This window comes from Berghia stephanieae, chromosome 4 (genome assembly GCF_034508935.2).
Source record: "Berghia stephanieae isolate SIO BIC M18660-M18661 chromosome 4, UCSD_Bste_1.3, whole genome shotgun sequence".
In the NCBI taxonomy this organism is placed as follows: Eukaryota; Metazoa; Mollusca; class Gastropoda; order Nudibranchia; family Aeolidiidae; genus Berghia; species Berghia stephanieae.
In genome coordinates this window covers 7,466,689-7,494,131 of record NC_088363.1, presented here as the reverse complement: position 1 = coordinate 7,494,131, position 27,443 = coordinate 7,466,689, and the positions used below count along the sequence as shown (strand labels likewise).

At 38.4% G+C, this 27,443-nt stretch overlaps 2 protein-coding genes across 2 annotated transcripts in view; one reads left to right on the top strand and one right to left on the bottom strand.

Annotated features, from left to right (window-relative positions):
- Positions 1-27,443, bottom strand: part of LOC144969963 (gem-associated protein 5-like) — a 296,403-nt gene that overhangs the window by 24,002 nt on the left and 244,958 nt on the right. Inside the window, exons 27-29 of the mRNA XM_078909074.1 lie at positions 25,533-26,986; positions 22,606-22,815; positions 21,133-21,481 (exon numbers count right to left, since the gene is read on the bottom strand). Of these exons, the coding sequence (XP_078765200.1) occupies positions 21,281-21,481; positions 22,606-22,815; positions 25,533-26,986 (1,865 nt within the window). The 3' untranslated portion in view covers positions 21,133-21,280. The remainder of the gene's footprint in view (positions 1-21,132; positions 21,482-22,605; positions 22,816-25,532; positions 26,987-27,443) is intronic.
- Positions 984-12,167, top strand: LOC144969962 (large ribosomal subunit protein uL22m-like). Its single transcript, XM_078909073.1, is given in 8 exon segments — positions 984-1,030; positions 2,857-2,914; positions 6,258-6,385; positions 6,388-6,488; positions 7,897-7,962; positions 9,555-9,632; positions 10,773-10,842; positions 11,810-12,167. Coding segments are annotated over 8 exon segments (738 nt in total). The 5' UTR covers positions 984-1,011; the 3' UTR covers positions 12,028-12,167.

Genomic DNA, 27,443 nt, shown 5'->3' with positions numbered 1-27,443 from the left:
GGTCTCTAAGCACTTCACATTCGGTCAGGAGGTTGGGTACAAACCATGGTGTCACTATAGTCACTATAGATAGAATGAAGTTGACGTCACTCGGGTATTTGTTATTGTTTTTTTTTTTTTTGCCATCCACGTTTATGAGTAATTCTCACTCAACTGTATAATCCAGACTATAAAAGTTCATGGTTACACAGTTTTGTGTGTTGGTCCGTTATACTTCCGGATGGCAATGTTGCGAGCTTCTTAGCCAAGCGCATACTATCTATAGTTACCTACGTCATGGTACAAGCCAACAGCAACATTTAACATGAAGGACGAGACACGAGGCCTGTACTGTAAAGCGATAATACACTTTCAAAAAGAAATAAAAATCCAACAAGACAATCATCAACATTTTAAAAAGTACAATCAATCAATCAAACAACAACAACGACAACAACAACGACGACGACGACGACGACATCATCATCATGATATGATCTTCATCGTCGTCGTCTTCGTCATCATCATCATCATCATCATCATCATCATCATCATCATCATCATCATCATTGTCAATAACAACAACAGTAGAAGCAGCAGTAACAACAACAGCAACAGCAACAGCAACAACAACGACGACGACGACGACATCATCATCATCATTATCATCATCATCATCATCATCATTATCATCATCATCATCATCATCATCATCATCATCATCATCATTGTCAATAACAACAGCAGCAGCAGCAGCAACAACAACAACAACAAAAAGGCATGGGTGGGGGAAACAGAAGGGGAGGGAGAGAAGAGAGGAGAAGAGAGAGAGAGAGAGAGAGAGAGAGAGAGGAGAGAGAGAGAGAGAGAGAGAGAGAGAGAGAGAGAGAGAGAGAGAGAGGAGAGAGAGAGAGAGAGAGAGAGAGAGAGAGAGAGAGAGAGAGAGAGAGAGAGAGGAGAGAGAGATTTTACATACAAAAAACGAGCAAAGAGTCATTTCGATCAAAGTGAAAGTAGATTTTGTGTGTAAACATGGCGACCTTCACAAAAAGTAAGACACCTGAAATTGATGATTATTTTCCTTCTTTTTCTTTGAGAAAAATTACGATTATGTTTGCAATTTAGAGGTATATGAATTAAAAACACCAAACAAAACTTAGTGCCTATAATCACGTCCATTGTGCTTGGGAGTTTTTCTCTCATTTCCATTCATTGTGCCTTGTGCTTGAGTGAGTTTTCTCTCACTTCCAGATTCAATGGTCCAATACCAATGGCATCGTCATTGTGCTTGAGCCCTGAGTCTTGAGTTTTTTTTTCTATCTTGACGAGCCATACAGACTCAATACGTATCTAGTAGACTGCCATATAGTCATAGTCATAGGAGTAGATTAGAAAACTAGAGAGAAGTGTCTGAGTGTCACTGTCACTCAAAAGATGGTGCTTTCTTCATATTTTCAACTTTCATAAAGATTTATCATCATCATCATCATCATCATCATCATCATCATCATCATCATCATCATCATCATCATCATCATCATCATGATGTGGTCCCTGGTCCCTGCCAAACGAAGTACATTTTGCCAATGTTTTGTTTGCAGGAAGAGTGGGTTTAGACGAAAATGTTCTTCTATGTTGCTAATAAAATGATAACCAGTTTATTTTTTACAATTGAATTCTTGCCAAATTCAAATAGGACCAATTAAAAAAAAATTGCCAAACGAAGAAATGGCATTTTTATGTGAAATTAGCCAATTATAATAAAAGAATGCGTCTCCAAAGAATGTACCCAAAAAAAAAAAAAATAGTTAGAAGTAGAAGAATACCCCATCTAGAAAAAAGTATGTGTGAAAGGAAATTTTAAAATTGAATTGACAGGCATGTTATATTTTGATGGTGTCAAATAAAATGATTGGAGATGATAAATAGTTTAAAAAGTAGCTCATTTTGTTGCTGTAAATAAGATAATTAAATGGACAGATAAGAATGAATGTTGATAACGCGTATCTCCATGTCTTTACCATGTCGTCACAATGTTTCATTTATTCCCCCAACAGTCCACATGGAACCATATTAAGCATTTCATATAAAAATCAATATCACCACCATGATCGCGTGAAACATTTGTGGAAGTGCAACCTTTATTTATATTTATTATTGTTTTTATTGATATTTGCTCCTACTTTGAATATATTTTGTTAGAATTTGAGCAAACTTCATTGATAAGTGAGCAAACTTCATTGATAAGGGGGAATGAGTTTGCCATTTATTGTGTGTCTTAGTTGTGTCCAACACGTTGAATATTGTAATTAGGACAAATTCCAAGGAAAATTAATTTATTATTTTAAAGGGTTAGATGATTTCTATCCGTGAATAAAACTCACAAATCACACAATCCATAAAAACAATTAGGCACAATACAAATATGGTAGTCCCAAATGATTGTGCTCTTGTAATTATTTCTCACTCAGTGACTCACTGATCAAGGGACTGAGTAAGGCAACAAACGCATTCACTCAATTGTTTGCCATTTTATTGTACTTCCATCGCTAGCAGGCGGTCCTGATAGCTCAGGTGGTAGAGCACTCGCTTCACATGCTAAGGGACCAAGATCGATTATGGGCGAAGTCAAGATTTTTTCCTAGACCCATTGTCTACCCAGCGGTGATTGGGTAGCTGGGTCTATTAGATCCGGTGGAAAGTGCTTTGTGAAAGATTACTGCCTTATCCAAAGGGTAGCAAGCAAACAATTTCTATTGTCCATTTCACTGTATAGAAACCGGGATAAATTCCTGTTCTCTAGGCCTAATTACTCTGCAAGACTACATAGCCAGGTATATTTTATGACTCTATATCATCACTATTTTTATCTTTCAGCTCTTGGTGTTTTGTGCCAGTCACTGTCGAGGTTGCATGTTACAAATGTCACCTATAGGTAGGTACTACAATATTTGTATAGAACACAGTTTCGTTGACACAAGAGAATCAAACCTGGGACTTCGTGAAGTCATTAATAAAAGTCCCAGGTTTTTAGAGTTTTTGACAAGATAAAGGTTATTTAAATCAATCGATATTTGAAAGACGAGGTTTCTGGCCAAAATTTTAAGTACATGTTTTTTTCAGAGTACAGCAGTGAACTATTTAAAAGCTTCTTGCATAGATTTGGATTTTCTTATGTTATTTGTGGGGGCAGCGTGGCTCAGCGTACAGTCTTTGCTTTGTACCCTAAAGGTACAGAGTTTGATTACCGGTGCCCTGTGTGGCCTTGAGCAAGTCACCTCGCCCTAGTTTAATTTGTGACGCTGCACTGTGGGCAGCGGCGTGGCGTATTGACGGCATATGGTGGTGCCATGATTAGAAGAAGAAAAACAATTCTAAAACAGTGAACACGATTAAGAGGAGAGAGCACATGTTAAAAACTCTCTTTTCTTTTTGGAAGGGTGGGGGGAGGTCGATGGTTTCTACGAGTGGACAAAACTCACAAAAACAAATAATTCATGAAAACAACAAGCCACAACACTGAGATACAAGTCCCGTATGAAAAGGTCTTTGTAATTATTCTTTGTCCACCATTTAAAGGATTGGATTTGGTAGATAATGCAATCAATATGTGATAAATGTAAATCAAAAGAGAAAAAAAAACCTATGACAGAAATTACTTACTTTTAGTACTTTAAAAAAATCTGCACGGCGATGTTTCATCTCTGCAAATCTTTTTATAATGTGTTTATTGAAATCTGGAATGGCATCTATTTCAGCTTTGTCAATTGACAGAATCATTAACGAATTTAACCGCTCCTGTTTCATTGAATTTCGCAAGAAATTTTTCACTCTTTTAAGGGTACTAAAACAATGTTCAGGAGGTTAAGAAATACGATGGAAGTGGTTAAGGTCACTCTAGCCTATAGATGCCCATGATTTGTCAGTGTTTGTTGTATCTGTAAAAAGTAGACAATAAAAACAAAAGAAACGTTTTTTTTTTTCTAAACTAACTGTGAGCCATTCATGCCTGTCATATCATGTCACTGAAAAAGAGCGTTTTTGAGATTTCCACACCTGTGTTAATGCAAAATCAGTTGGTTGGTGAGGAACTAGTCTTTTTATTTCTAATTTGTCATCTAGTGTCAATCTCCCAAGCGGTCGGTGAAGTAAAGAGTCAACTTGATTCATTGCAATTCATTGTTTAACAAAACAAAACTTCAAAGTATATCTCAAATAATGGAAATCAGTGGAATACGATTAATGATTGCACAAATAAAAGGTAGATTCAGATTTTAAAGCATCACAAAGAAAAATCACTCCACTTAAGTACTTAAAAAATCTAAAAACACACCAAAAGTATAACTGTTGACAATCTTCGCTTTCTTTCTCTGACTGACACAAATACACACGCACAAACACACACACACACACACACACACACACACACACACACACACACACACACACACACACAAATAAACACTCATATACCATCAACTCGGCACTGCAAGCAAGAAAAATGTTGGTAAATTCGTCCACAATGCTTCGTTGCAAAGAATTACTTTATTCAAAAATCGTGAAAAAGAGGTGGGGGGGGGGGGGGGGTTGATATGTCATATTTTAAAGTTTTATGTTGTTTTTCTTTGCTGCTTACAAATAAACTTGACAATGATCAGTGTTTTTGACAGTTAATGTAATATTTTGGATGGCCGAAGTTACCCTAATTTGGCGCATCCCCCCAGTCCAACGGTGGAGCTCTCAGATCCTGGCACAAGTCGAGGGGTTTTCCGTTATTTGAAGATAGTATAATTCGACCTAGTTTCTCGCTCAATCAGCTGTAGCGATACTAATGGATAGAGCATTAACTGGAGCTTGGATTGCTTTGCACCACGGTGTTGATTCAGTCACTAATTCGCGCAGTGATGTCACCAACACACGAGTCGGCGCAGTGCGTGATTCGGAATCTTGAATAGAGTGGAGTCTAAAAAGGCAGTATGTTGTTGGCGAGTTGGTGAAAGACAGTGGAGTTAAATTCTCTGTTTTATTTTTAATTAAATTATGCTGTTAATGAATTTTTAAAAGATTGGTGTGGTGCCGGGCACCATTCGATCCAATGGCCCCACGCCACTGACTGTGGGTGATACCTGGATTATTCCATCTTCCCTTGGAATAGACCATGAGACAATGGGATGAATAAAGGGAATTTTATTTTCTTTTAAATTTTGTTCTCTTTCTCCACAAGTCAAATGGAGATTGAAAGACATTTGTTAACAGGACTTGTATGTTGATACATATTAGAATATGTTCCACTTTAATCAAATTGGCTCCTCACGTGTTTTACATGTTAAATGTTGTTTGCCGTTTTCATAAACGTAAAAAGTAAATGACAAGGAAATGAGTAGGCCTCCATTTTGATTGACAATACCAGATCCAGAAACTTTATGTCAATGACAGAACTGTGAATTAAAAGATATGTAGCTTCATTTTAAATAAGGAATTCTTAGGAAGGATTGTATTTGGCAATGTGTTTATGTATCATAATATCATTCTAATCAGTTATCTGTTTAGAACTATACAATATGTAAACACAATGCCAAATACCATTCCAATTCCTTTTTCTTTTGTGCGAAAATTCCTCTTTTGGCCTTGAAATTCCTACGAGTGGTGTCTGAAACTCCTGTGAGCCAAATTTAAAGTTGGCGTCTCTGTATGTATGTATAATTCCTTTTTTTGATTTTATTTAAATCTTTTAAATTTGACTGTCTTGTGTGTGTGTGTGTGTGTAACTTTGTGGTGTTGTGGTATGACTCTTGTCTTGTGACCAATAAGTCAGTGGTTCGAATTATTCCTCTGTGGCTGATGCAACGTTGAGTCCTTGGGAAAATGCTCTATATTCCTATCTCACTATACTCAGGAGTGAAAAAGTACCTGGTCAATGACAGTGAAGTCCCTCTAAAAAAGCAGATTGTAATATTAGGTCTTGTCTTTCAAGTAAGTGTTGCTGTTGGCTTAAACCCCTTGTAAATTGCTTTGAGCATGTGTAGTGGACAGTATTGAACAACTGGCTACAGAAAGAACCTAATTGACGTCTCTTAGCTCTTTGTTATTGTTTTTAAACAGCCATTTTTATGAGTAGTTCTCACTAAAATTGTACTAGTCAGACCATAAACGTTTAAAGTTACTCATTGTTTTGTCTGTTGGTGCGTTATATCTGGCTGTTGGATATTGTGAGTTTTGTAACTGAAGAAGTAGCATCAATATCAAATCTCCCTTTTTTATTTATTCCTGATTTTCAGGTCAGGCATAATTTCATCCAAACTGAATCCCAATTCGTTGTCATCAAATACGCGGCTGTGCTGTGCTGCCTTCTTCCACACTTGCCCACCACTTGGCGGCTATCGGAACACAGAGTTTGAGGATGCTACCCGACAAAGGCAGGTCGAGCCAAAGTATCGGCACCCAACTGGCATAAATACAATGACATCACATATCCTCCCACAGAGCCCGGAGAGCCACTTCGACCCGCAGTAAGTCTTTTGAAATCTGAAAAAGTCTGTATGACACAGTGCCAGACAAAGCAGAAAGGAAATTACAAGAAAAAATAGAAACATCCCAAAGAATCAGCCTGTCTCCACTGGGTAGAAATCTTGGGTTTGATCCCGAATAGAGGCAGCTGGATTTTTTTTGGATTGTATTTTCTAGTATCAGTGTTTTGTCGGCCACGGTTTGATACAAACTTTTTCAGATTTCTGACATACGGCCGTGTATGCTGCCAACTTTGTCCAGAATTAATTTAAAGAACAACAATAAAGTTTGAGATGGAACCTGTCTGTAAAATCCAAACCTGAGACTGATTACATTCTTTTCAAGTCTCAGGTTTGAGTGTTTTTTTGTTTTTTTTTCCAAGATGTGAATCATTTTAATCAGTTAGTATTGGAAGGACGAGTTTTCTGGCCAAAATTTTTACTACATGTTTTTTCAAAGAGTACAGCAATATAAATTGTTTATAGTTATAAACTCAATGATAAATTGAAATCATTGAACATGATGTTGCTATTTATTTTTTTCATTTAGTTATTTGTATTGACTGTTTATTAGCACCACAAGATGCAAACCACCTCGTCCTAGATTGCCCAGAGACAAAACTTGAAGGGGATTTGAAACCATCAATAAATGTGATGATGACTTCCGAACCTGGATTGATACCTTGAACATAGAAGTGTAGCCGAACGATACTACTACTACTACTACTACTACTACTAAAAAAAAAAATTTAAAATTGAGCATTTATATAGCGCAATATCCACTTAACGTGCTCAATGCGCTTTACAAGGGCTCCCTGGTCAACAGCAACATTTAACATGTAGGACGAGACATGACGCCAGTTAGGCGATATTACAATTTTTCGGACAAAGACAACGCTGTTAACGGCCAGGTACTCATTTTACACCTAAGTACGGTGAGAGAATGTGAGTAAAGAGTCTTTTCCAAGGACTCAACTATGCGGCGAGCGAGGCTCGAACCCAGAACCTTCCGATCCGAAAGCGAGTGTCATACCACTAGACCACATAGCCGCGCATACTACTACTACTACTACTACTACTACTACTACTACTACTACTACTACTACTGCTGCTGCTGCTGCTGCTGCTGCTGCTGCTGCTGCTGCTGCTGCTGCTGCTGCTGCTGCTGCTACTACTACTACTACTACTACTACCACTACTACTACTACTGTTTATTATGATGAGTTTCTGGAGACTTTTGGTTGGAGATGATAATCGTTTTCTGTTGATGGGAAGAAAAAGAGGTTATAAGTTATTCTTTTATAATCTTTATCATCGGCTTAGTTAGCAACCAGTTGCGTATATTGTATGAAATTTTAAAAATATTTAAAATTGTGTCAATAAATTCTGCGTTTAATATTGTTTTCCTCAGGAAATTTGTCATTCAAGGTTCCAAATAAAATATTCTACAAAGAAGCTGTGGTACATTGCTGTCATGGTATGTATTCAATGTCCGTTTGGAATTGAAGGATGTGGGGCAGAACTATCTAGAATGGGTGTATTGAGTGTATTGATGTGGTCTTGTGGTATGACACTTGCCTTCAGATTGGAAGGTCCAGAGTTAGAGCCTTGTCCAGTGCATAGTTGAGTCCTTGGTTAAGGCTCTTTATTCACATTCTGTCACCGTACTCGGGTGTAAAATGAGTACCTGGCCATTAACAGCATTGTCTTTGTGTCGGAAAAAATTGTAATATCGCCTAACAGGCACCATGTCTCGTTCTATATGCTTCACATTGCTGTTGGTCAGGGTCCCTTTGTAAAGCGCTTTGAGCACGGCTAGTGGATGTTGCACTCTATAAAAGCTCGTTTTTTTTGTTTCTTTTTTTTTTTTGTTGAGTTTGTGGCTCATATTTTTGGACAGAGATGGATTGTAGAATGTCTTAAATTATTTTGTGAAAATAAGAAAACATCTGTGAAAAAATATTTTAAAAAATAATCTGAAAGAAAATGCTCCGATTAGAGGAAGAATATATCGAAATGATTAAGTAAAAAATTAACTTTTGTGTTGGAGATTTTCAGGAATTCTCTTTTGTTTTGTTTATTTTCCCAAGCAGGACACATGAAATTAAAATTTATTACTTCTTCTTCATTCCCCTCATTTTGTTTTCATGTCTGAACACCATTGTCTTCCTCAGCTCTGTCAGTGTTAGGGCCCCATTTACTTAAATCTGCCCAAAATCCTCTCTCGCTTTTTCATACTTCGGGCAGGTCTAGAGTATATGATGGGCCTCTTCTTCTCCTTCACCACAATCACACGTGCCTGTTTCTCCTATTTTAGTTTATTTCATAAAGTGCAAATCATCTATTAGGTGCCTTTTATTTTTCTACCACTTTAACAATATCCATCCCTGCTTACAACCAGGTACTCATTTACACCAAGGTGGAATGAGGTAATGCATGAAAAGTGTCTTGTGTCTCCAATGTTTCATGATATGCCGATATTTGTTATTTCTCTCTCTCACACCTTTTGTTTCCATGTATTTTTATGTATGCGCGCCCTCGTCCACCTGTAGGTGTGTGTGTGTGTGTGTGTGTGTGTCTTACCCATTGCAGGTGCCAACTGAGATCAACTTCCTGATGCCCTATGTGACCTTGAGCTAGTTACTTTGACCTAACTCGTGTTGTGGCTGGTGCTGCATTGCCACTCATGCTGATGTCTGTTTGATGTCAGTCTTTTTCAATTGGGTGTATCTCATCTGGGGGTCCCGATAGCTCAGTTGGTAGAGCACTCGCTTCACATGAAAAGGAACCAAGATCAATCCCGGGTGCAGTCGAGATTTTTTTCCCACCCCCCCCCCACCCCCTCTGTCCACCCAGCAGTGAATCGGTAGCTGAGTCTGTTAGATTTGGCAGAAAGTACTTTGCAGTAGACTAGGGTCCTATCCAAGGATAGCAAGCAATCGCTATTGTCTGTTTCATACTATAGAAACTGGGATAAACTCCTGTCTCCATGGGCCCAATGGCTCTGAACAACTTTTTAAAAATCTGATCTTTTCATCGCCTCTTTATAAAACTTGCTTTTTTTTTCAGGTCCGAGGGTTGTCGATAGACGAAGCCATCAAACAATTGTCTTTCCACAAGAAAATTGGGGCAGCTCATGTCAAAGAGGTAGGAAAATATTCTAAGATATTTTGATGGAAGGGAGTCATTGGTGAGCTGGACAATGAAATGTCTCAGCAGTGAACAAAAGTGGGATGTCAAAAAAACTGGTTCTAATTTCAATGGAAGTGTAAGACCACTCTTTCATAGGACTGGATACATACCTTGTGTAAATGATCTTCTGATGTCAGAGTGATGGCATCTTATTTTCTAGTCTAAATATATTCTGGTCGTCAATAAAGATCTTCCATCCTCGCTCTTTTACGTCACGTAATCCTAAGAATCTGCTTATACATTCTGCTACTGAAATAGTTATGTCACCTTATCATTCAATATGTAACCTATTCATTACTAGTCTTCTGAATGACTGATTACATACACACTTCCAAGGGTGTGTATTGTTTCAGTATCAACCATCTCGTACATACACACTTCCAAGGGTGTGTATCGTTTCAGTATCAACCATCTCGTACATACACACTTCCAAGGGTGTGGTTCGTTTCAGTATCAACCATCTCGTACATACACACTTCCAAGGGTGTGGTTCGTTTCAGTATCAACCATCTCGTACATACACACTTCCAAGGGTGTGTATCGTTTCAGTATCAACCATCTCGTAACTCATCTATATTGTGGAGATGCTCGCTGTTGGTTTTTCTCATGTTTAAAAAGTAGTCTGAACCAGTCCATCTGTGGAGTTGGGAGTTAATCCATATCTTCTTCTTCTTCTTCTTCGTTCCTCTGATGGACATCTATGGCTGCAGTCCGACATCTGCTATGAAGTCTGTGGTCCGCTGTGGATCATATTCAATTTCTTCTACCCTTTATACGGGAACCTAGTCCATCGCAAAGTGCTTTCCTCTAGATCTAACAGACCCAGCTACCCAATTAGTGCTGAGTGTACAAGTAGGTCAGAAAAAAATCTTGACTTCACCCGGAATCGATCTTGGCCTATTTGTGTGCGAGGTGAGTGCTCTAACAACTGAGCTTTAGGGATCCCCAAAATAAAGTGAATATATGGAAACAAAAACAACAAAAACAACACCTTTTGTTTCGTTTACCGTCTTTTGTTATTTTAAAAATGGAATTTAAAAGATATTTAAACAGGATGAAATTTTGATAGTTTCCAATTGTCTGTCTACTCCAAAGGTGTTGGAAGAGGCCCAGGAAAAAGCCGTCAAGGAACACAACGTGGAATTTAAATCCAATCTGTGGATCTGTGAGTTTCTCTTTTTATTCTCCATTTTTTCTTTGGGTACAGTTTTGTTTGTGTATAGAACATGAAAGATATGAAGGGACAAATAAGGAAGCAGGAACGGCACTGTCGTTTGTGAGATCAAAATCTGGAAAAATACAAGAAAAAAACAAACATCCCCCAAAAATCTTGCTGCCTTGACTGGGGATTGAACCTCAGACCTCCTGATTACCTGGTAATAGACAGTGTGCTGGTGGTGAAACTTGAGCATTTAGATAACGCAATATACACTTAACATGCTCAAAGTGCTTTACAAGGGGTCCCTAGCCAACAGCAACACTTAACATGTAGAAGGAAACATGACTCCTGTTTGGCGATATTACAATTATTTTTTTTGGGACAGAAGCAACGCTGTTAACAGCCATGTTACTCATTTTACACCTAAGTGCAGTGAGAGAATGTGACTAAAGAGCCTTTTTCCAAAGACTCAACTATGCGCTGCTCAAAGTAGGAGTCGAACCCTGGTGCCTCTGGGCCGAAGACGAGTGTTGTACCACCAGACCACATATCCACGCATAACCAGTTAAGGACATTGATTGGTACAGCAGATATTAACTAATGACCTATTTCATTATTCAGTTCACAAATCTCTTATAGAATGAATAAACTTGACATCATTCTGGTCTTTGTTATTGGTTTTGTCTTTAGACTGCCAGAGAGGTTATTAGTTCTCACCCAATTCTTTCCCACTAGAAGATTAGAAACGTATATGGTTGTAAAGAATCTAGTGTGGATGATAATAATATAATAATAATAATAATAATAATAATAATAATAATAATAATAATAATAATAATAATAATAATAATAATAATAATTATTATTATAATTATTATTGGTATTATTATTATCAATATTATTATTTTTATGTTATTTAAAATATATTTTTTCTTTTTACATTTCAAAAATCTTATTTATCTTTTTCTATTAGGTGATTCCTTTGCGACCAAGGGCATTGTTGTCAAAGGCTTGAGGCGTCACGCTAGGGGTCGCTTTGGGAAAATCAGCTATCGTTACTCTCAATACTTTGTCAGATTGAGAGAGGGAAGACCTCCAAAACATTACTACCCTCCCCCTAAGACTGGAACGGAGAAAATGGAAGAATACCTCAAAGACCAAAGGGCCAGACAAATTCCTCTGGGGTTGTAACACATTTGGACACTTTGGAGATTAACTGGGCTGACCAAAATGTTCCAAAACTCTCATGTCCTATTTTCTCTCACTTTTAAAAAAATGTCCAAGTCATTTTTAGTTCAGCAGATAATGTCATCATCATCATCATCATTGCCTTTTTCACCCTGGGTCAGGGTATAGGCCACAGACAAACAGTTTCCATCCTTCTCTATCCTGAGCTAACTTTTTTATCTCATTCCAGGTCTTACCACTTCTCTGTATATCAGCTTCTTTAATTCTTCTCCATGTTCCCTGTGGCCTACCCTTGATCCTCTGCCCTGAGGGTTCCAGTCCAATACTTTCTTTGTTATAGTGGAGTCGTTCTTTCTAAGCGTGTGTCCAATCCACCTCCATCGTCAATGTCAGTGTATTTAAAATAAAATCTTACGACATACTGACTTAAGGCCTTTTGCTTTCTTGTCATTCGATCAAGATGCCTCAACTGCCTCTCTAATGTGTCTGTGTCAATATCTTACATTCTTTTGCTGTGGATGCGATTGTCAGACATTCTTCCTTTGGTTTTCAGTTCTTAGTGATTCTGGAGGCGTTTAAACCCTTTGAATTAAATATAACAAAAAAAAAAAAAAAAGAATGATTTTTTCATAAAGCTGAATACACCTGCTTTAAACAAGGTTGGTCATTTTCCGTATATTTACGGAATCAGTACGTTATAAACCTTCAGTTTATTTTCCAATCACCTGCTAAACGGATAGAAAAGTAAATACACAATGTCTTTTTACTGGAGGTCAGCACTCAGAAATGGGTTGATCAAATGTCTTTTTTTTGTATAAGTTCAGTAAATTTTTGCCTCCTGAATTGGCAACCCTGATTAATCATCGGCATCAAACAGATTTGTAAAACAACCGACAGTAGTCGGATTTCCTACAAGATTGCCACAATATTTTGACTTGTTTTCTTTGCACTTTATATAAGCATTAAAATAAAAAAAAAAAATTATGCCCTTCCACCATGACATCATAAGATATCATCGCCTAGGCATTCCACGAAGGAATATATATATAACTCATCAAACAAGATGTCTGATGTCAACAGGAATCACCCATGTTGTCCAAGTGAGCAAATTGGGGGTTAATAATCTTGCTCAGGGATAAAAACGAAAGTGCCTGACGCGGGGCTCGAATCTGTGTTCTTCGGGATCACAGTGCAATGCTTTAACCACTCGGCCACTTCGCACCCCTTATCTAAGCATAGTGACTTCAAACAGCTGCTGTGCCGTTCATCCATAAATAAGTTTAAGAAAATTTTGTCTGCTGACAATTATAGATGTGATATTGATATAACTATCTTTGTCAAATCTTTTTTGTAGTGCAAGATAGTCCAGTTGATAGTGTACGAGATAACCGACTGTGTGGATAATGAGTGGCTTGTATTGAGAGAAAGTCGTGAATGAATTGAGGTTTGAGGGAAATGAGTTATAAAATATTGTTTTTAAATTGTGTGATTTTGTAAATAAATTGATACGAATAACAGATTTGCCTGTTTTCTTTTATTTTTATTTTGTATTTCGTCAATTACATCTTTTTTAAAACCGAATTTATTGGATTTTGTTTATCTTTTTTGTTTTGTTGGACTGTTATTTATTATCACGCCTTTATAAGAACTCAAAACAAAGGACATTACTTATCTACGAGAGATAAAGTTGTCCATTATTCCAGAGTTAGTTATTACCCTTGTATTATTATAATATTGGAAAAACTCAAGGGACAATACTTATACATGAGAGGTATAGTCGTCCATTATTACAGTCATTGCCCTTTTCTTATAAGGTAGGGAATGGAAGAAATACAGTGGACGTTACTCATAATCGTGCACTATAAAGGTGTCTATATTACAGAGTTACTCCCATTATATAATAAAATGGGGGGGGGGGGGGGGGGGGGGGGAGGAAATTAAAGCAAGGGATATTACTCATACACGACAAGCATACTTGTCAACTATTACAGAGTTACTGCCCATATATGCTGGGGGGGGGGGGGGGGGGGGAGGGAGGGAATAAAAACAAGGGACGTTACTCGTGTGGAATCTCGTGTGGAAAAAAATCTCGACTGCACCCAGGATCGATCTCGTCCCTCGTGCTCTATCAACTGATTTTTTTTGTTTGTTTGTTGCTTTAGGTCTCTTCCAACACAATTGAGGTTATATGAGAGACCGCTGAAACAAAAAAACAAGCAATCTAACAAAAATAGTACAAATGTAAATCAAAATCATAACCTAAAGACATCATAAGCTAAATTATAAATAACCAAGAACAAACTGGCAGAGGACTTACAGGAAAAAAAATACCCCCTGTCAAAAATACAATCACAAACCAAAGAAGCAGGATAGGCTAGTAAAGAGAAGAAGAAACGACATCACTATCGGATCGTACACCCATGCGAACATCATAGGTATATGATTCAAGGGTGATGCTCCCATCCAACCACCCGCTCTACCAACTGAGCTATCAGTTCAGTGTAGTTGTCCTTTATGGTCAAGAGCCACAAGGCCCAACCCAGTGCAGTGTTTTTAGCGTTAAACAGACAGCTATACTATTATTGTTGCTCGTAACCCTTTGGTTAGGACATTCTGACGGTTGAATTTGCTGCAAATAACAGACAATTTGTTGAAATCTCTTCCTTCTCTAATGCCTTTTAGTCTATGATCCAGCGGGGGGGGGGGGGGGGGGGGGGGGCGGCATTTTGAGTCATATACCATTGGAAAGATTATAAAATTCTCTATCATATCCCGGTTGTCTCCACACCAAAAAGTGACCACATAAGAGAGTTACAGCCGATTTTCTAGTTATTTCCCCTTATATAAGTCATTTAATTTTTTCAACTTTGAATGGTTATTTCTCCTTTAAATTTGGTCGTATTGAAATTTGAAATGCACATCTGGGAAGTTTTTAGGTTACTTTGTGACATTCTTGAAGAAATTAACTAATTTTTGTGATATATTTTAAAATGAATTTACAAATTCAAGGGAAATAACTCGAAAATAAATTTTCGCTCTTTTCATGTTTAGATAGGGTTAATATTTGTTCTTTATCAGTAATGAAGTATTATATAAGGAAAATTACTAAATTTTTTGTTTATTTTATTTTAGATGCCTTAAATAGTTCACCAAAGTCAACACAAAACTAACAATTGAACATGGACGAAAAACCAATTCAATTAAAAAAGTCTTCTTGCCGGAATCGGAAATCATTCCAGCATCAACACGTTTTTGTATCATTCATGATTCTTCTGCTAGTATAAACGATGAAGTAAAACAATTAACTATAACCTCGTGGAATAAAATACAACAGGCTATTTCATCTCAGAATTTGTCCAATTGCTCGACCAGCACTTTCGTTAATATTTGTGATAATATTCCTTCACACCCAATATATGACACCCACGGTTTCCATCGAAAATGCTACCAACATTTTATCAACACAAAAGTTTATTGTAAAAGGAAAGTTGAAGATAAAGATGGTGACTGTGTTACTGTCAGAAAAAGACGTCCGACTGGAGAAATGGTATTATTCCCAAATGAATGTATGTTTTGTGAAAAAACTGAAAAATTGATTGTGCGTAAAGGAAAAGGTGTTAATCAATGTGCAAAACTTGTTAAATGTCAGACAGTGGCAGCAGAAAAAAGTATAAAAGAAGCAGCAGCCAGAAATAATGATGGATATATGATTGGAAAAATTACTGGAATTGACTTAATTGCCAAAGAAGCCAAATATCACGATGAATGTCGAAAGGCCTACATACGACCGAAACATGTACGAAAGTCAAATAACCAAGATGATATTGATATGAAAAATGCTCACGCCTTACCCATTCAAGTGAACGAAAAATCAACTCCATTGGCCAGGATGTGTGTTTCTGTATTACCAATGGAGCTTGGCAACTCCCAAAAGCCCTTACACTCGCTATGTCCATACACCACTTGACAGGCAGTGCAAAGCAAGTGACAATACTGAATAGATAAGGACACTTGTGTTTCATACATGAGCACACTTGAAATAGAGACAGCAATGGCTAGCAGTATAAACCTATCAAATGATGCTTCACCACCAGATATTCTTAAATACGAAAATGTTGTAACACATTTCTGTTGGGACAATTTTGAACTTTCAGAAGAGACGATGACTGGTGCTGGAACAACACATTCAACGTATGGTATTGCTATTCAGCTCTTCAACACACATCATAGATGGAAATGTTTTGCTCCATTCACTCATTTCTATTCCGGAAACACTTGGACAAATGGCTAAGACAGTATTTTCGTGTCTTCCAAAAGTACGAGTTGTTCATTTTGTGACTGATTCTTACAAAGAAAATTCCATCAAATGCACAGAACGTATTCGACGTGGCACATCTGATACAATTACTTTGAAAGGCAGGTCAACAAAAGTACCCGTGATTGGAAAAGTTTTTTTTTGCAATAATGAAAACAAGAAGCAACTCATCAAGTTCATTTTCAATGAGTGGTCCACCGATGAGTATGCGGAGCTGTTAGTTGGGAGAAAGGTGTATGTGGACTGTGAAGAGGAGGTCACTCTACTCACTACCGAGGATGGTAAAATAACTGACCAACTTCCTATTTACCACTTACAATCAACCCAGGAAGAAGCAGACACTCGAATTGTTTTACATGCAAACTTTTCTAAAGTAAATGACTTTGCATCAAAAGTTATTGTGAGGTCCACTGATACAGATATCGTTCTCCTCTTACTTCATTTAGCTGATGCATTATCTCCATTGGAAAGATACTGGTGTTGGTGACAAGAGGCGTTTTGTCGTAATAAATGATGTTATCCAGAGTGTCAATGGAGATATAATTCCATCTTTACTTGGATTTCATGCCCTAAAAGGTTGTGATTCAACTAAGGCGTTTCTGAACAAAGGCAAAATTAGGCCGTTAAAAACGTTATGTAATGATCCAGAATCACAGACTGCCATGAAGGATATTGGTGAACACGAAAATCTCACAGATGAAGTTAAATGCCAGCTTGAAAAGTTTGTGTGTAAGATTTACAATTCAGAGCATGAAAGCATCAATGAAATACGATATCAAAGAGTTTGTTCAAAGTTCCATACAAAGAACAATGTTATATCTCCCAAAAGCAGTACCGACTTAAGCATGATGCCTCCGTGTCAGCAATCACTGGACTTGCATTTAAAACGAGTAAATTAGCAAGTTCGAATTAGGAAAAGAGCTTTGCAACAATTTCCCGAATTACCACCAGTTGAATTTCATGATTGGAAGCGTTGCAACAATATACTGTCCTTCGAGTGGGGTGAGAAAATGTTTCCCATAGAGCTGACAGACATTCTTACTTCTGAATCACATATTTCAAATTCAAGTGAAAGTAGTGATCTCAGTGGAGATGAAAGTGCGTATTCTGAATGCTATTCGAGTTCTGACAACACAAGTGACAAATATTAGTAAACGTAAAAGAACATAATTTTATCTTAAATGGTGCAACTCAAATATTTAAATGATATTATATGTTCAGTACGATATGTTGCAATGTACTTATAGCTCTGGGATTGTTGAACATCAAGGGAGATGATATAATACTTAGTACTTTTATTGCATGAAATTATATTGTTGATCACACAATACAATATAAACGTTCTAAAATAAGAATGTGTGTCCTTTACATAAAAATAACAACTGATACTTAAGTACATAATGTACTCTTGTAATTTTGTATAAAATTTCACATCTTTTAACCGTTTCACTGTTTTTAAAGGTCATTAACTTCCATAGGAATTATTGTTTTGCCACGAAATACATTATCAAACATCAAAATGTCAGTCTCAATCAATGGTATCTAAATTTACACGTTTGATGTATAATGTATTATTTCTTTTTGACAATCAGGGGAAATAACTCATTTTCAAAAAAAAATTCCTTCAAAGGGCCATGACTTTCTTATGTGGTCACTTTTTGATGAGGAGACAACCGGGATCTGATAGAGAATTTTATAAGCTTTCCAATGGTATATGACTCAAAATGTCCCCCTGGGGGGGGGGGGGGGGGGGGGGGGGGGGTACCAGTGGATCATGGACTATTTATAATATAAGAGAAACTCAGGTGTTAACTTAAAATGAAAAAAAAGTAAGATATTTTTCCAAAACGCATAAGGATGCGATTTTTATTTTCAAACAAACAAATCAAATATTTCAAAAGGTAGAAATACTGTCTATTATTCATCAGCATACCACTGAAGTCAATGACAACACATTCTGTTTGAGCATGGGGAAAACATGAAGTATTGAACAAAAAAAAAAGAAATATCAAAGACAAAAAAAATCACCATGAGGAAATCCGGTGTCAGACGACCCTGGCGACAGCTTGGCTCAGTGGTACGGTCTTTGCTCCGTACTTCAAATGTACAGAGTTCCGACTCGTTGTGTGACCTTGAGCGAGTCACCTTGCCTTAGCTCGCTTTGCAGCACTGCATTGCGGCTGGTGCCTGGGTTATTCCAGTCTTCCATTGGAATAGACCCTAGAGACAAATTTCCCCTTTTGGGATGAATAAAAAATTCAACTCCGTCTAAACCTTGGGTCTGATTCGGCAATTAAGCACCTCATTAGGGAAAATTATCTCGCACATTTATCACCCATCCTCTCAAATTGGGGAAAAAGTACGGATGGACGACGTGCAATCAAAAAAGTGACATTAATATGACAATCATCTGAAATGTAGTTTTTGTGGCTTGAAGAAAGAGCCTCGTGGCAGTTGTAAAAAAAAAAAATCCCTTTATTCATCCCTTGGAGGAAAACTGTGTCTAGGGTCGATTCCATAGGGAAGACTGAAATAATCCAGGCGTCAGCCGTAGTTCAGCTAGGGTAGGTGACTTTCTCAAGGCCACACAGCGCAGTAGCGGGCGATTGAAACTCGGTACCTTTCGGGTATGAATCAAAGACCGTACTGCTGAGCCACTCTGTGGCAGGCGCAAAACCAAATTGACGTTCTCTCTGTACGGTGACGTCCAATCAATGGACGCTACTCTTCCACTAATCTCATTCCTATACAACATGGAGTCGTTCAGGAGATCTAAGACATACAAAACACTTGCCCTAAATGGGACATTTTTCTACCTGACAAATTATGGAGCAGGCACTGGTGTGAGACAAAGATCTGAAAAAGTTTGTATGAGACAGTGCCAGGCAAAACAGACAAAAAAAAAAAAAAAGAGCCAGCCTCAGCCGGGTATCGAACCTCAGACCTCTTGCAACAAGTCTGGAGTTTGATCACCCGTAGAGGCATGCTGGTCTTTCTGGGATAGCATTTTCCTTCTATCTTTTGTCTGACACTGTTTTAACACACACTTTTTGAGATTTTTTTCTACCTTAAAATCCATTTTTACCATCCAAATCACTCGGACATATAACAATAACACCACATAGATACGGTAGGTCACATATTTTCATAATCCTCTAAGAGATGGACGTTAAGTTCAAAGCAGCTCTGTTTTTGGCTGAAAATTAGTACAAGCACCTAACAGGCTTCATGTTTTGTCCTATTCCTGCTCATCATCAAGACATGGAAAAATTAAAAAAAAGTTCAATCTTCCAGATCAGGATCTTGACCAAGGATAAAAAGTTTGACAAAGGCCATCTTTTTCTTTCTTTCTTTTTTTTTTTTCAGACTGCTAAATTGTTCATTAAAAAAATAAGAGTTATATAAATAACTCACTAGAAGGCACAGGATGTTGAGGTAGGCACCTTGTATAAAGGGGATCTGGTAGCTTATTAGGTAGAACACTTGCTTCACAAATGTGACCCACCATCTCAAAACGGTATTATGTCGGAATGAACCATATGCTTTAAGGCCGAATTTAATGTTAAACTGGTCAAAAATATAAAATGTTGGCATTAGCTAGCACCCTAAAATACGGTATCCATTCTCCTCAATTAAACATACAAACTCAACACAAGTCTGATATTTTGGCTATAAATTCAATTTTCAACATCTTAATCATCCCGACTTAATACTCTTCAACAGTCCTAACGTCACTTCCCTCGTAATGACGCATGGTAACTTAGCAACTGGCTCTAAACTATCGGAACAATGGCGGACGCCCTTATGAAATATTTCTCAGACGAGCATAAAAGCGTATCCAGAGGAAAAACACACACATACATTTGATCATGTTTTGACTTTTACACATTCTGATCACAAGACATATGAAAAGTTCTAGCCAGCATGAAGAATAAAAAGTACATATTTTCTGTGTTTAGAACCAAGATGGCCGCTGTTGCTGGGCGGCGTGACATCAGACTATTGAATCCAATTGAGGCGAAGGGTCACAAATGAACTGGTATCAAAAAACGGGTGGCGTCTAGATCTCTTCTTAGACCCCCTCCCTCCAGCCCCATCCCCCTTGTCTAGCTTGGTATTGATTTGGGTAGGCAGATTTGTTGGCTCTGTCTGGCGGGACGGAAAGTACTACTTTTCCACAGATTAACATTCTATCCATAACTACAATGAACTACTAATAACACCCTCCTCACACACAACACACTTACAAACACACACACACATACACACACTCACGCACACATATAATGGCCTCATGAATGTATTGTTGTATTGTGTAGCAGTATTCAATGATTCCAAACAAGAAATCGGATAATACTGACGTTCAGACATACACTATCTACAACCAATTAACATACATACACACACACCCCATATACATACATACACACACACCATACATACACACACCCACATACACACACACACATATACATACATACACACACACACATACATAAACACACCCATATACACACACACATACATACATACACACACACATACATACATATATACACACGCACACACGTGTGCACTTCTTCAGAAGTCCCAGGTTTGAGAGTTTTTGACAAGATGAGGGTCATTTTAATTGATTGACAAATCGAAGGATGAGTTTTCTGGCCCAAATTTTAATATACAGTACAGTCAATCTCAGCATACGACAAATAAACGTCATAGTATTTCAAGTATAAATTAAATTTCAAGTGTATAAATCAGTTTGAAATAACACAGAGTTTGAGGCAATGAATCACCTTTTGTTTCAGTTTCAATGAAAAACATTTCGGATAAAAACGTCAAAGCATTGAGGTCAAAGTTGAAAAAGCAATAACAACAACAACATCAACAAAACCAACATGTGTAATCTAAATAAACAAAAAAAACCCCCAACAAGATGGCTGATTATTGCTGCTGTTGCCGCTGGAAAGCGGAGTCAAAATCCTTGTGGACGCGATCCTTGCCGTAGGAGGTGACGGCAAACAAGATGCTCCAATCCTTGAGCTGTTTGATGTAGGCGTGCTTCTCTTCCAGGCTGAGATCCACGGAGCAGACACAGGCGTCCAGCAACGTCTTGGTGCACCGGAGTGTACTCGGGAATGGAACCTGAGGAGAATTGGTGTGTTGATGATAACGAGTCTAAGTGAAGACTAAGCTACTAGAAAACTAGAATATTTATATAGTGCAATGTCCACGTAACTGTGCTCAAAGCGTTTTACATAGAGTCCCTAGCCAACAGCAATACTTAAACATATAAGACGAGACATGACGCCTGTTAGGCGATTGAACATCTAGGTACTCATTTTACACCTGAGTACTTTTAGAGAATGTGAGTAAAGAGCATTTTTAATGCATGGAGTGAGGCCCGAACCCTGGACCTTCCGGTCAGAAAGCGAGTGCCATACCACAAGACCACATACCGCACCAGAAGCTTTGGGCTGTAAAAAGTTATGGAGAAAAAAGTAAGAAATTATTAGGGAGCAGCATGAGGTAAAGAACTGAACAAGTGTGTATGAAAGGTGCCCGACAAAGCAAGAAAGAAAAATACAAGAAAGAAAACATTTTTAAAAATCAGTTTTCCTCAACTGGGGTTTGAACCTCAGAGCTTCTGATTACCGGTCAGACGTGCTACCATTACACCGCAGAGGTTCCCGATAGGTGGGCCTACATTCTTCACAAGGGTACGCGTTTTTAGGTTTTACATGGTGAGTGGAGCAGGCACTTATGTTGATAATCACAAGAAATGAAGTGAGTAGGAAAGTGCCAGAAGACGATAGAGAATAAAAACCCTGCGACGATCAGGATTCAAACCCACAACCATGTTGTCCAAAGTCAGCAAATTGTGGGTTAATAGTCTTGCCCGAGGAAAATTAAACGATTGTGCCTGGAGCAGGGCTCGAACCGTGGCTTTCGTAAAGTTATGGCCTGATACTGACCAAAAAATGACGTCAAAATGCCAGTCTTTTGCCACAAAAGAAAACGAATCGTGAGTTGTATTCAATAGTTCAACCAATGAAACTTGTTTCCATGAGCTCTACTAACGACAACTCACTAGCGGTGCAAAAACCAAATAATGACGTCAAACTGCCAGTCCTTTTGGATTTCAGTATCAGGCTATAACATAACGATGGCTACGCTCGAACCCAGGTTATTCCAGATCACAGTGCAATGCCTTAACCACTCGGCCACTTCGCGCCCCTAACCCTCTACTAAACGTAAATCTTCCTTACTTTAGATCCGTCTGGCACTTGTTTTAATTCAGCGGCAATGGTTTCCTGTTCCTGTCGGAGCAAAGCTTGGCTGATGTAAGGCTGGGTGTACTTGAGGTCCACCGGGAGGTCGTCCCATTCCAATGGGATTTGGGTGCCTTCGGGGTTTCTCTTCACCAGGGCATCGTCTATGAATCCAGGGCTGTTCTCCTTACTGTCCCTCCAAAACACCTGGAAGAATTTTACAGTATGTGTCAACTGAACAGAACATTTTTATGTTGAAAAAATAATTGTTTTTTTTTTTGTTTGTTTGTTTTTGTTGTTTTTAAGGGTTTTACGGCGCTTGCAACACATTTAGGTTATATGAGCACCAGTAAAAAGGAAGAAAATCGGATAGTCGAAAGTTCTAGAATTACAATTAAAGCACCCAAGAGAGAGTAAGACAAAGGGGAACTGGGAACAAATAGGGATCAGATGTAGATTCCAAGAGATACCACCAATGTACTTGGTTTGAGATCACCTAAAAGTCTCATCGGACAGAAGCACAAAATCCAACAAGGGATACACTCAAATGCTTACATTATACATTAAAAATAAATATAATAATACATAACAGGAGATGATTTACAAGGAAAAAAATATCATCTCTCAAAACAATAACTATGCATTTGACTGTTTCCTCCAGCCAGGACTCGGGCCAGGCCAGGACAAACAAGTAATCTTAATCCAAGACAAAGACAGAAAGCATGTTGGAAACAGATATAGGGGATAGAGACACAGTATGTACCCCCTACCCATATGGAGGTCAGGAACCCCACCCAGGAAAAAATAATTAAATACGGACATATTATTAATCTTTAGCACAGATCCCTGATTAACTACTCAGTCCTAGAGATTTTTGCTTCTTTTCAAAATTGGAAAAAAAAAAGTGTATTAAAAATGATCATGTGCGTAGATCGAGTCTAGTTTTGTTCAACTACCATAAACAAGTAAAAACTAATAACATTAGCTTTGATACTACGCCTAAAATTTGTCTTAGAAAAATGTAATAAATTATAGGCATGGGGTAAAAGTAAGCCCGGGAAACTACGGATATAGTCGGTGTTAGGGTTGAGTGAGTTAACCATACTAAAAGCATTTCACAAATTTTCATTTCTGTCTCCAAGAGGCCATATTATTGAACCATGTTTCCATTTCATACAGTATAAGTCGCCTGTTAGGCTTACTTTTTGTCCTAACACTTACAATATCTGTCATTGCCTTTAGCCGGTTACTCATTCACACCTGAGTCGTGTATAAAGTTTATTGCCCAAGGACACAAATGCGGGACCAGAATTTTCCATGATCACTGTCACCCATTCAGACTTTGATCACACTTAAGATTGCTTGGCTTTTGTGACAAGACGAGACACGGTACCACTGACCCACCTCGTCACACAGAATTCCTATATATGAGACCAATCTTCTCTACATGGTATTATGTAGGCCTGAACCTGATTGTTAAAAAAACCCAACTAGAGTATTCATATAGAACAGAATCCAGTAAATCTGCTCAAAGCGCTTTACAAGGGGTTCCAAGCCAACAGCAACACTTTACATGTAGGACGAGACATGATGCCTGTTAAGCAATATGTGTCAGTGCATGACATAATCAGTCGGAGGGTGAACATTTTGGATTTGCATTATTTTGCATATTCTGTAAGAATATGCTCCCCAGAGCATTTTAATCTTTATTTGAAGTAAATCGGGTGATTTTTCATGAAGTTATGGTCAGATGTATGGGAAAGGTATCCAGCAACTTTTCTCAAATTTCATCCTTTTTTCAACTTGACTAGATGTAAAAAATATTTAGAAGTGAAATTAAGCTTTGATATTTCCCGAAGATGTGCAAAAAGTGTTGATTTAATCCTTTATGACAAGAACTCATTTATGATAAAAATTGACCTTCTAACTAAACTTGGCAATATCGCAGTTCAAACCTTTTGACCATCCGACTGATTATGTCATTCACTGTAACATATTACAATGTTTTTGTAAGACTGAGACAATGGTGCTAATAGCCGGATACTTACTCATTTTACAATGGATGAATAAGGTGAGAAAAAGGTGACTACAGAGCCTTTTCCAAGGACTCAACTATGCGCTGATAATAGTGTGATACAAAAAGATCGCATATCAAATTAAGAAATCAAGGAGCAGGCACCCATGTAAGATAAAGATCTGAACAAGTGTGTGTGTGTGTATGTGTTTATATGTGTGTGTGTATGTGTATGTGTGTATATGTGTGTGTGTGTGTGTGTGTATGTGTGTGTGTGTGAAAGATGCCAGACAAAGCCAGAAAGAAAAATATACAAGAAAAAAACTATCCCAAAAAGTCAGTCTACTGCGACTCATTTTTTGGGATGTTTTTTTTTTTTCCTTGTATTTTTTCTTTCTTGCTTTGTCTGGCACTTTTCACACACACACACATACACACACACATATACACACACATACATACACACACATACACACACACACGCACATACACACACACACAAACACACACATACACACACACACACACACACACTTGTTCAGGTCTTGAAGACCACAGAGCACCTCCTGTTACATCCCCTAATCCCTTGTGCGGCTATGTGGTCTAGTGGTATGACACTCGCTTTTGGATCGGAAGGTCCTGGGTTCGAGCCTCGCGCTCGGCGCATAGTTGAGTCCTTGGAAAAGGTTCTTTACTCACATTCTCTCACCATACTCAGGTGTAAAATGAGTACCTGGCCATTAACAGCGTTGTCTCTGTCCGAAAAATTTTAATATCGCCTAACAGGCGTCATGTCCCGTCCTACATGTTAAATGTTGCTGTTGACCAGGGACTCCTTGTAAAGTGCTTTGAGCACATTTAGTGGATATTGCGCTATATAAAAGCTCAATTTTTGTTTTTTTTTGTTTACCTTTCGTCCCTTGTGTGATGATGACGTCATGGTAGGGCTGGACGGGATGATGCCTAACAACTCCTGTTCCACCTTCTGTCTCACTTCAAACACGTCCGTGGGAAAGTTGGAATTATCACAGACTTTCCTGGAACTGACCGTCTCCGAGATGCTCCGGTTGATCAATGGAGCTCGTCTGCTCAGGTTGATGTTGTTGAGGTCTTGAGACAAAGGATGAGACGGAACGGTTTGGGTGTTGGTGTTGATACTGTTAACACTAGACGGGTACAAGGATGATGAGTGGTGTTGTTGTCGGGACGGGGATGAGCTCGTTAATGTTGATGATATGGGCGAAGGAGATAAGACAGCTGTAGGGGGAATGGACGAAGACGATGATGGCGACAATGATGACGATGATGTTGATGGTGATGGAGTTGTTGAAAACTGGAGTCGTGAAGAGTGGCAACCGCCGTCTTCGTCGGCAGGTGTTGATTTTGTTTCATGAAGATTTAGAGATGCAGGTGAATTGGTCTGGTTTGTAGTTTTGTGTGGATTGGATGCCGAATCCGACCTGTTTGTGAGCAAATGCTGGGAGATGGCTCTATGGATGTAGCCCAGGGTTTCCGTCAAAGCCTCCCGTTTGGCTTGAACGTCCCATAAAATTCCTTTAGAGATGTGAAGCAAATTCTTTTGGTCGAGCTTGCCCGGGTGAAGGGATGAATTGCTTTTGGATTTCTCCCCGTTCCGACACGAAGGCGACAAGCTTGATGATGACACCGGTGAGACCGATGAGGATTTCGGGGAGGTGGTTGAGGATAATGATAATAGAGAGTTTGACTCCGTTTCAATTTTTATTGGCTCACAAATTGTACTTGTCTGATTGTTACCAGATGGCACTGCTTCTTTTTTTATTGTTGAAGAATTTGATGACAGTGAAGAAGAAGAAGTCGTTTCAGGATTGAAATCATGGCCAGAGGGATCCACGGGGGAGGAAAAAGAACCGTTCATTTCTACACATGGGACCAGTGAGGACGTTTCTGCTGAAGATTTTTTGGGCGATGATTTTAAATGTGACAAATTTGACACATCTGCAATTCCATTTCCTACATTTTTGACGTCTTTGGTGAGCTCATCGTGTTTTGGTGTTGCGTCTTTGACTTTTGTAGATGTTGTCGTATCTTCCTTGTTGGGAGGAATCCCATCATCCTCCCCGTGATCCCCAACCCTGGAGAATTCCTCCTTCAGATATTCCAAAACAGCCAAGTAGTAAAATGACCGGAGACAGTCTAGTTCTCGACACCGAGATCCTCCAGAGGAAATTCCCCTGTCGGAATCTTTAATGTCCGACAGATATTTCTTGATGGTACTGTGACCTTCCCCTCCGGCCTGCTCCAAACCTCCGCCAGGACTCTCCAAGCTGATCACCAATCTGGACGCATTGAATTCTTGCTGTAGCTTCAAGAGGTACTTTGGACCTTTGGATAGGATTTAAATAGGAACAAAAAGGAAGGCAACAAGTTGTTAAAAAGTAACAAAATACTCGACATAGAAAGTTTTGGGTTCAAACAATTCCTCAACCAACAACCCCTTCCCCCCCCCCCCCCCCCCCCCCCCCCCATTCAGCCAACAAAGCAAAAAAAAAAAAAAAAGAAAAAAACAAACCAAATGAACAAACTATTCCCCTAAAAGTAAAACGAACAAAAAAAAAAAAAAAGAAAAAGAAAAAAAAATGAAATAAACAAAAGCTCGCCACATCAATATAAACATTAATATATAAATAAATAAATCTTAAAACCAGGAAAGCAAAGAGTAGAACTGGTTTATCCACACATTTCTGCCATCTTAAGAAAAAAGACTGTATGTGGCCTCTTATTGCAAGTAAATATACTGTCTTTTTCCTTAAGATGGCAGATTTCCTGACTGTCCACATCA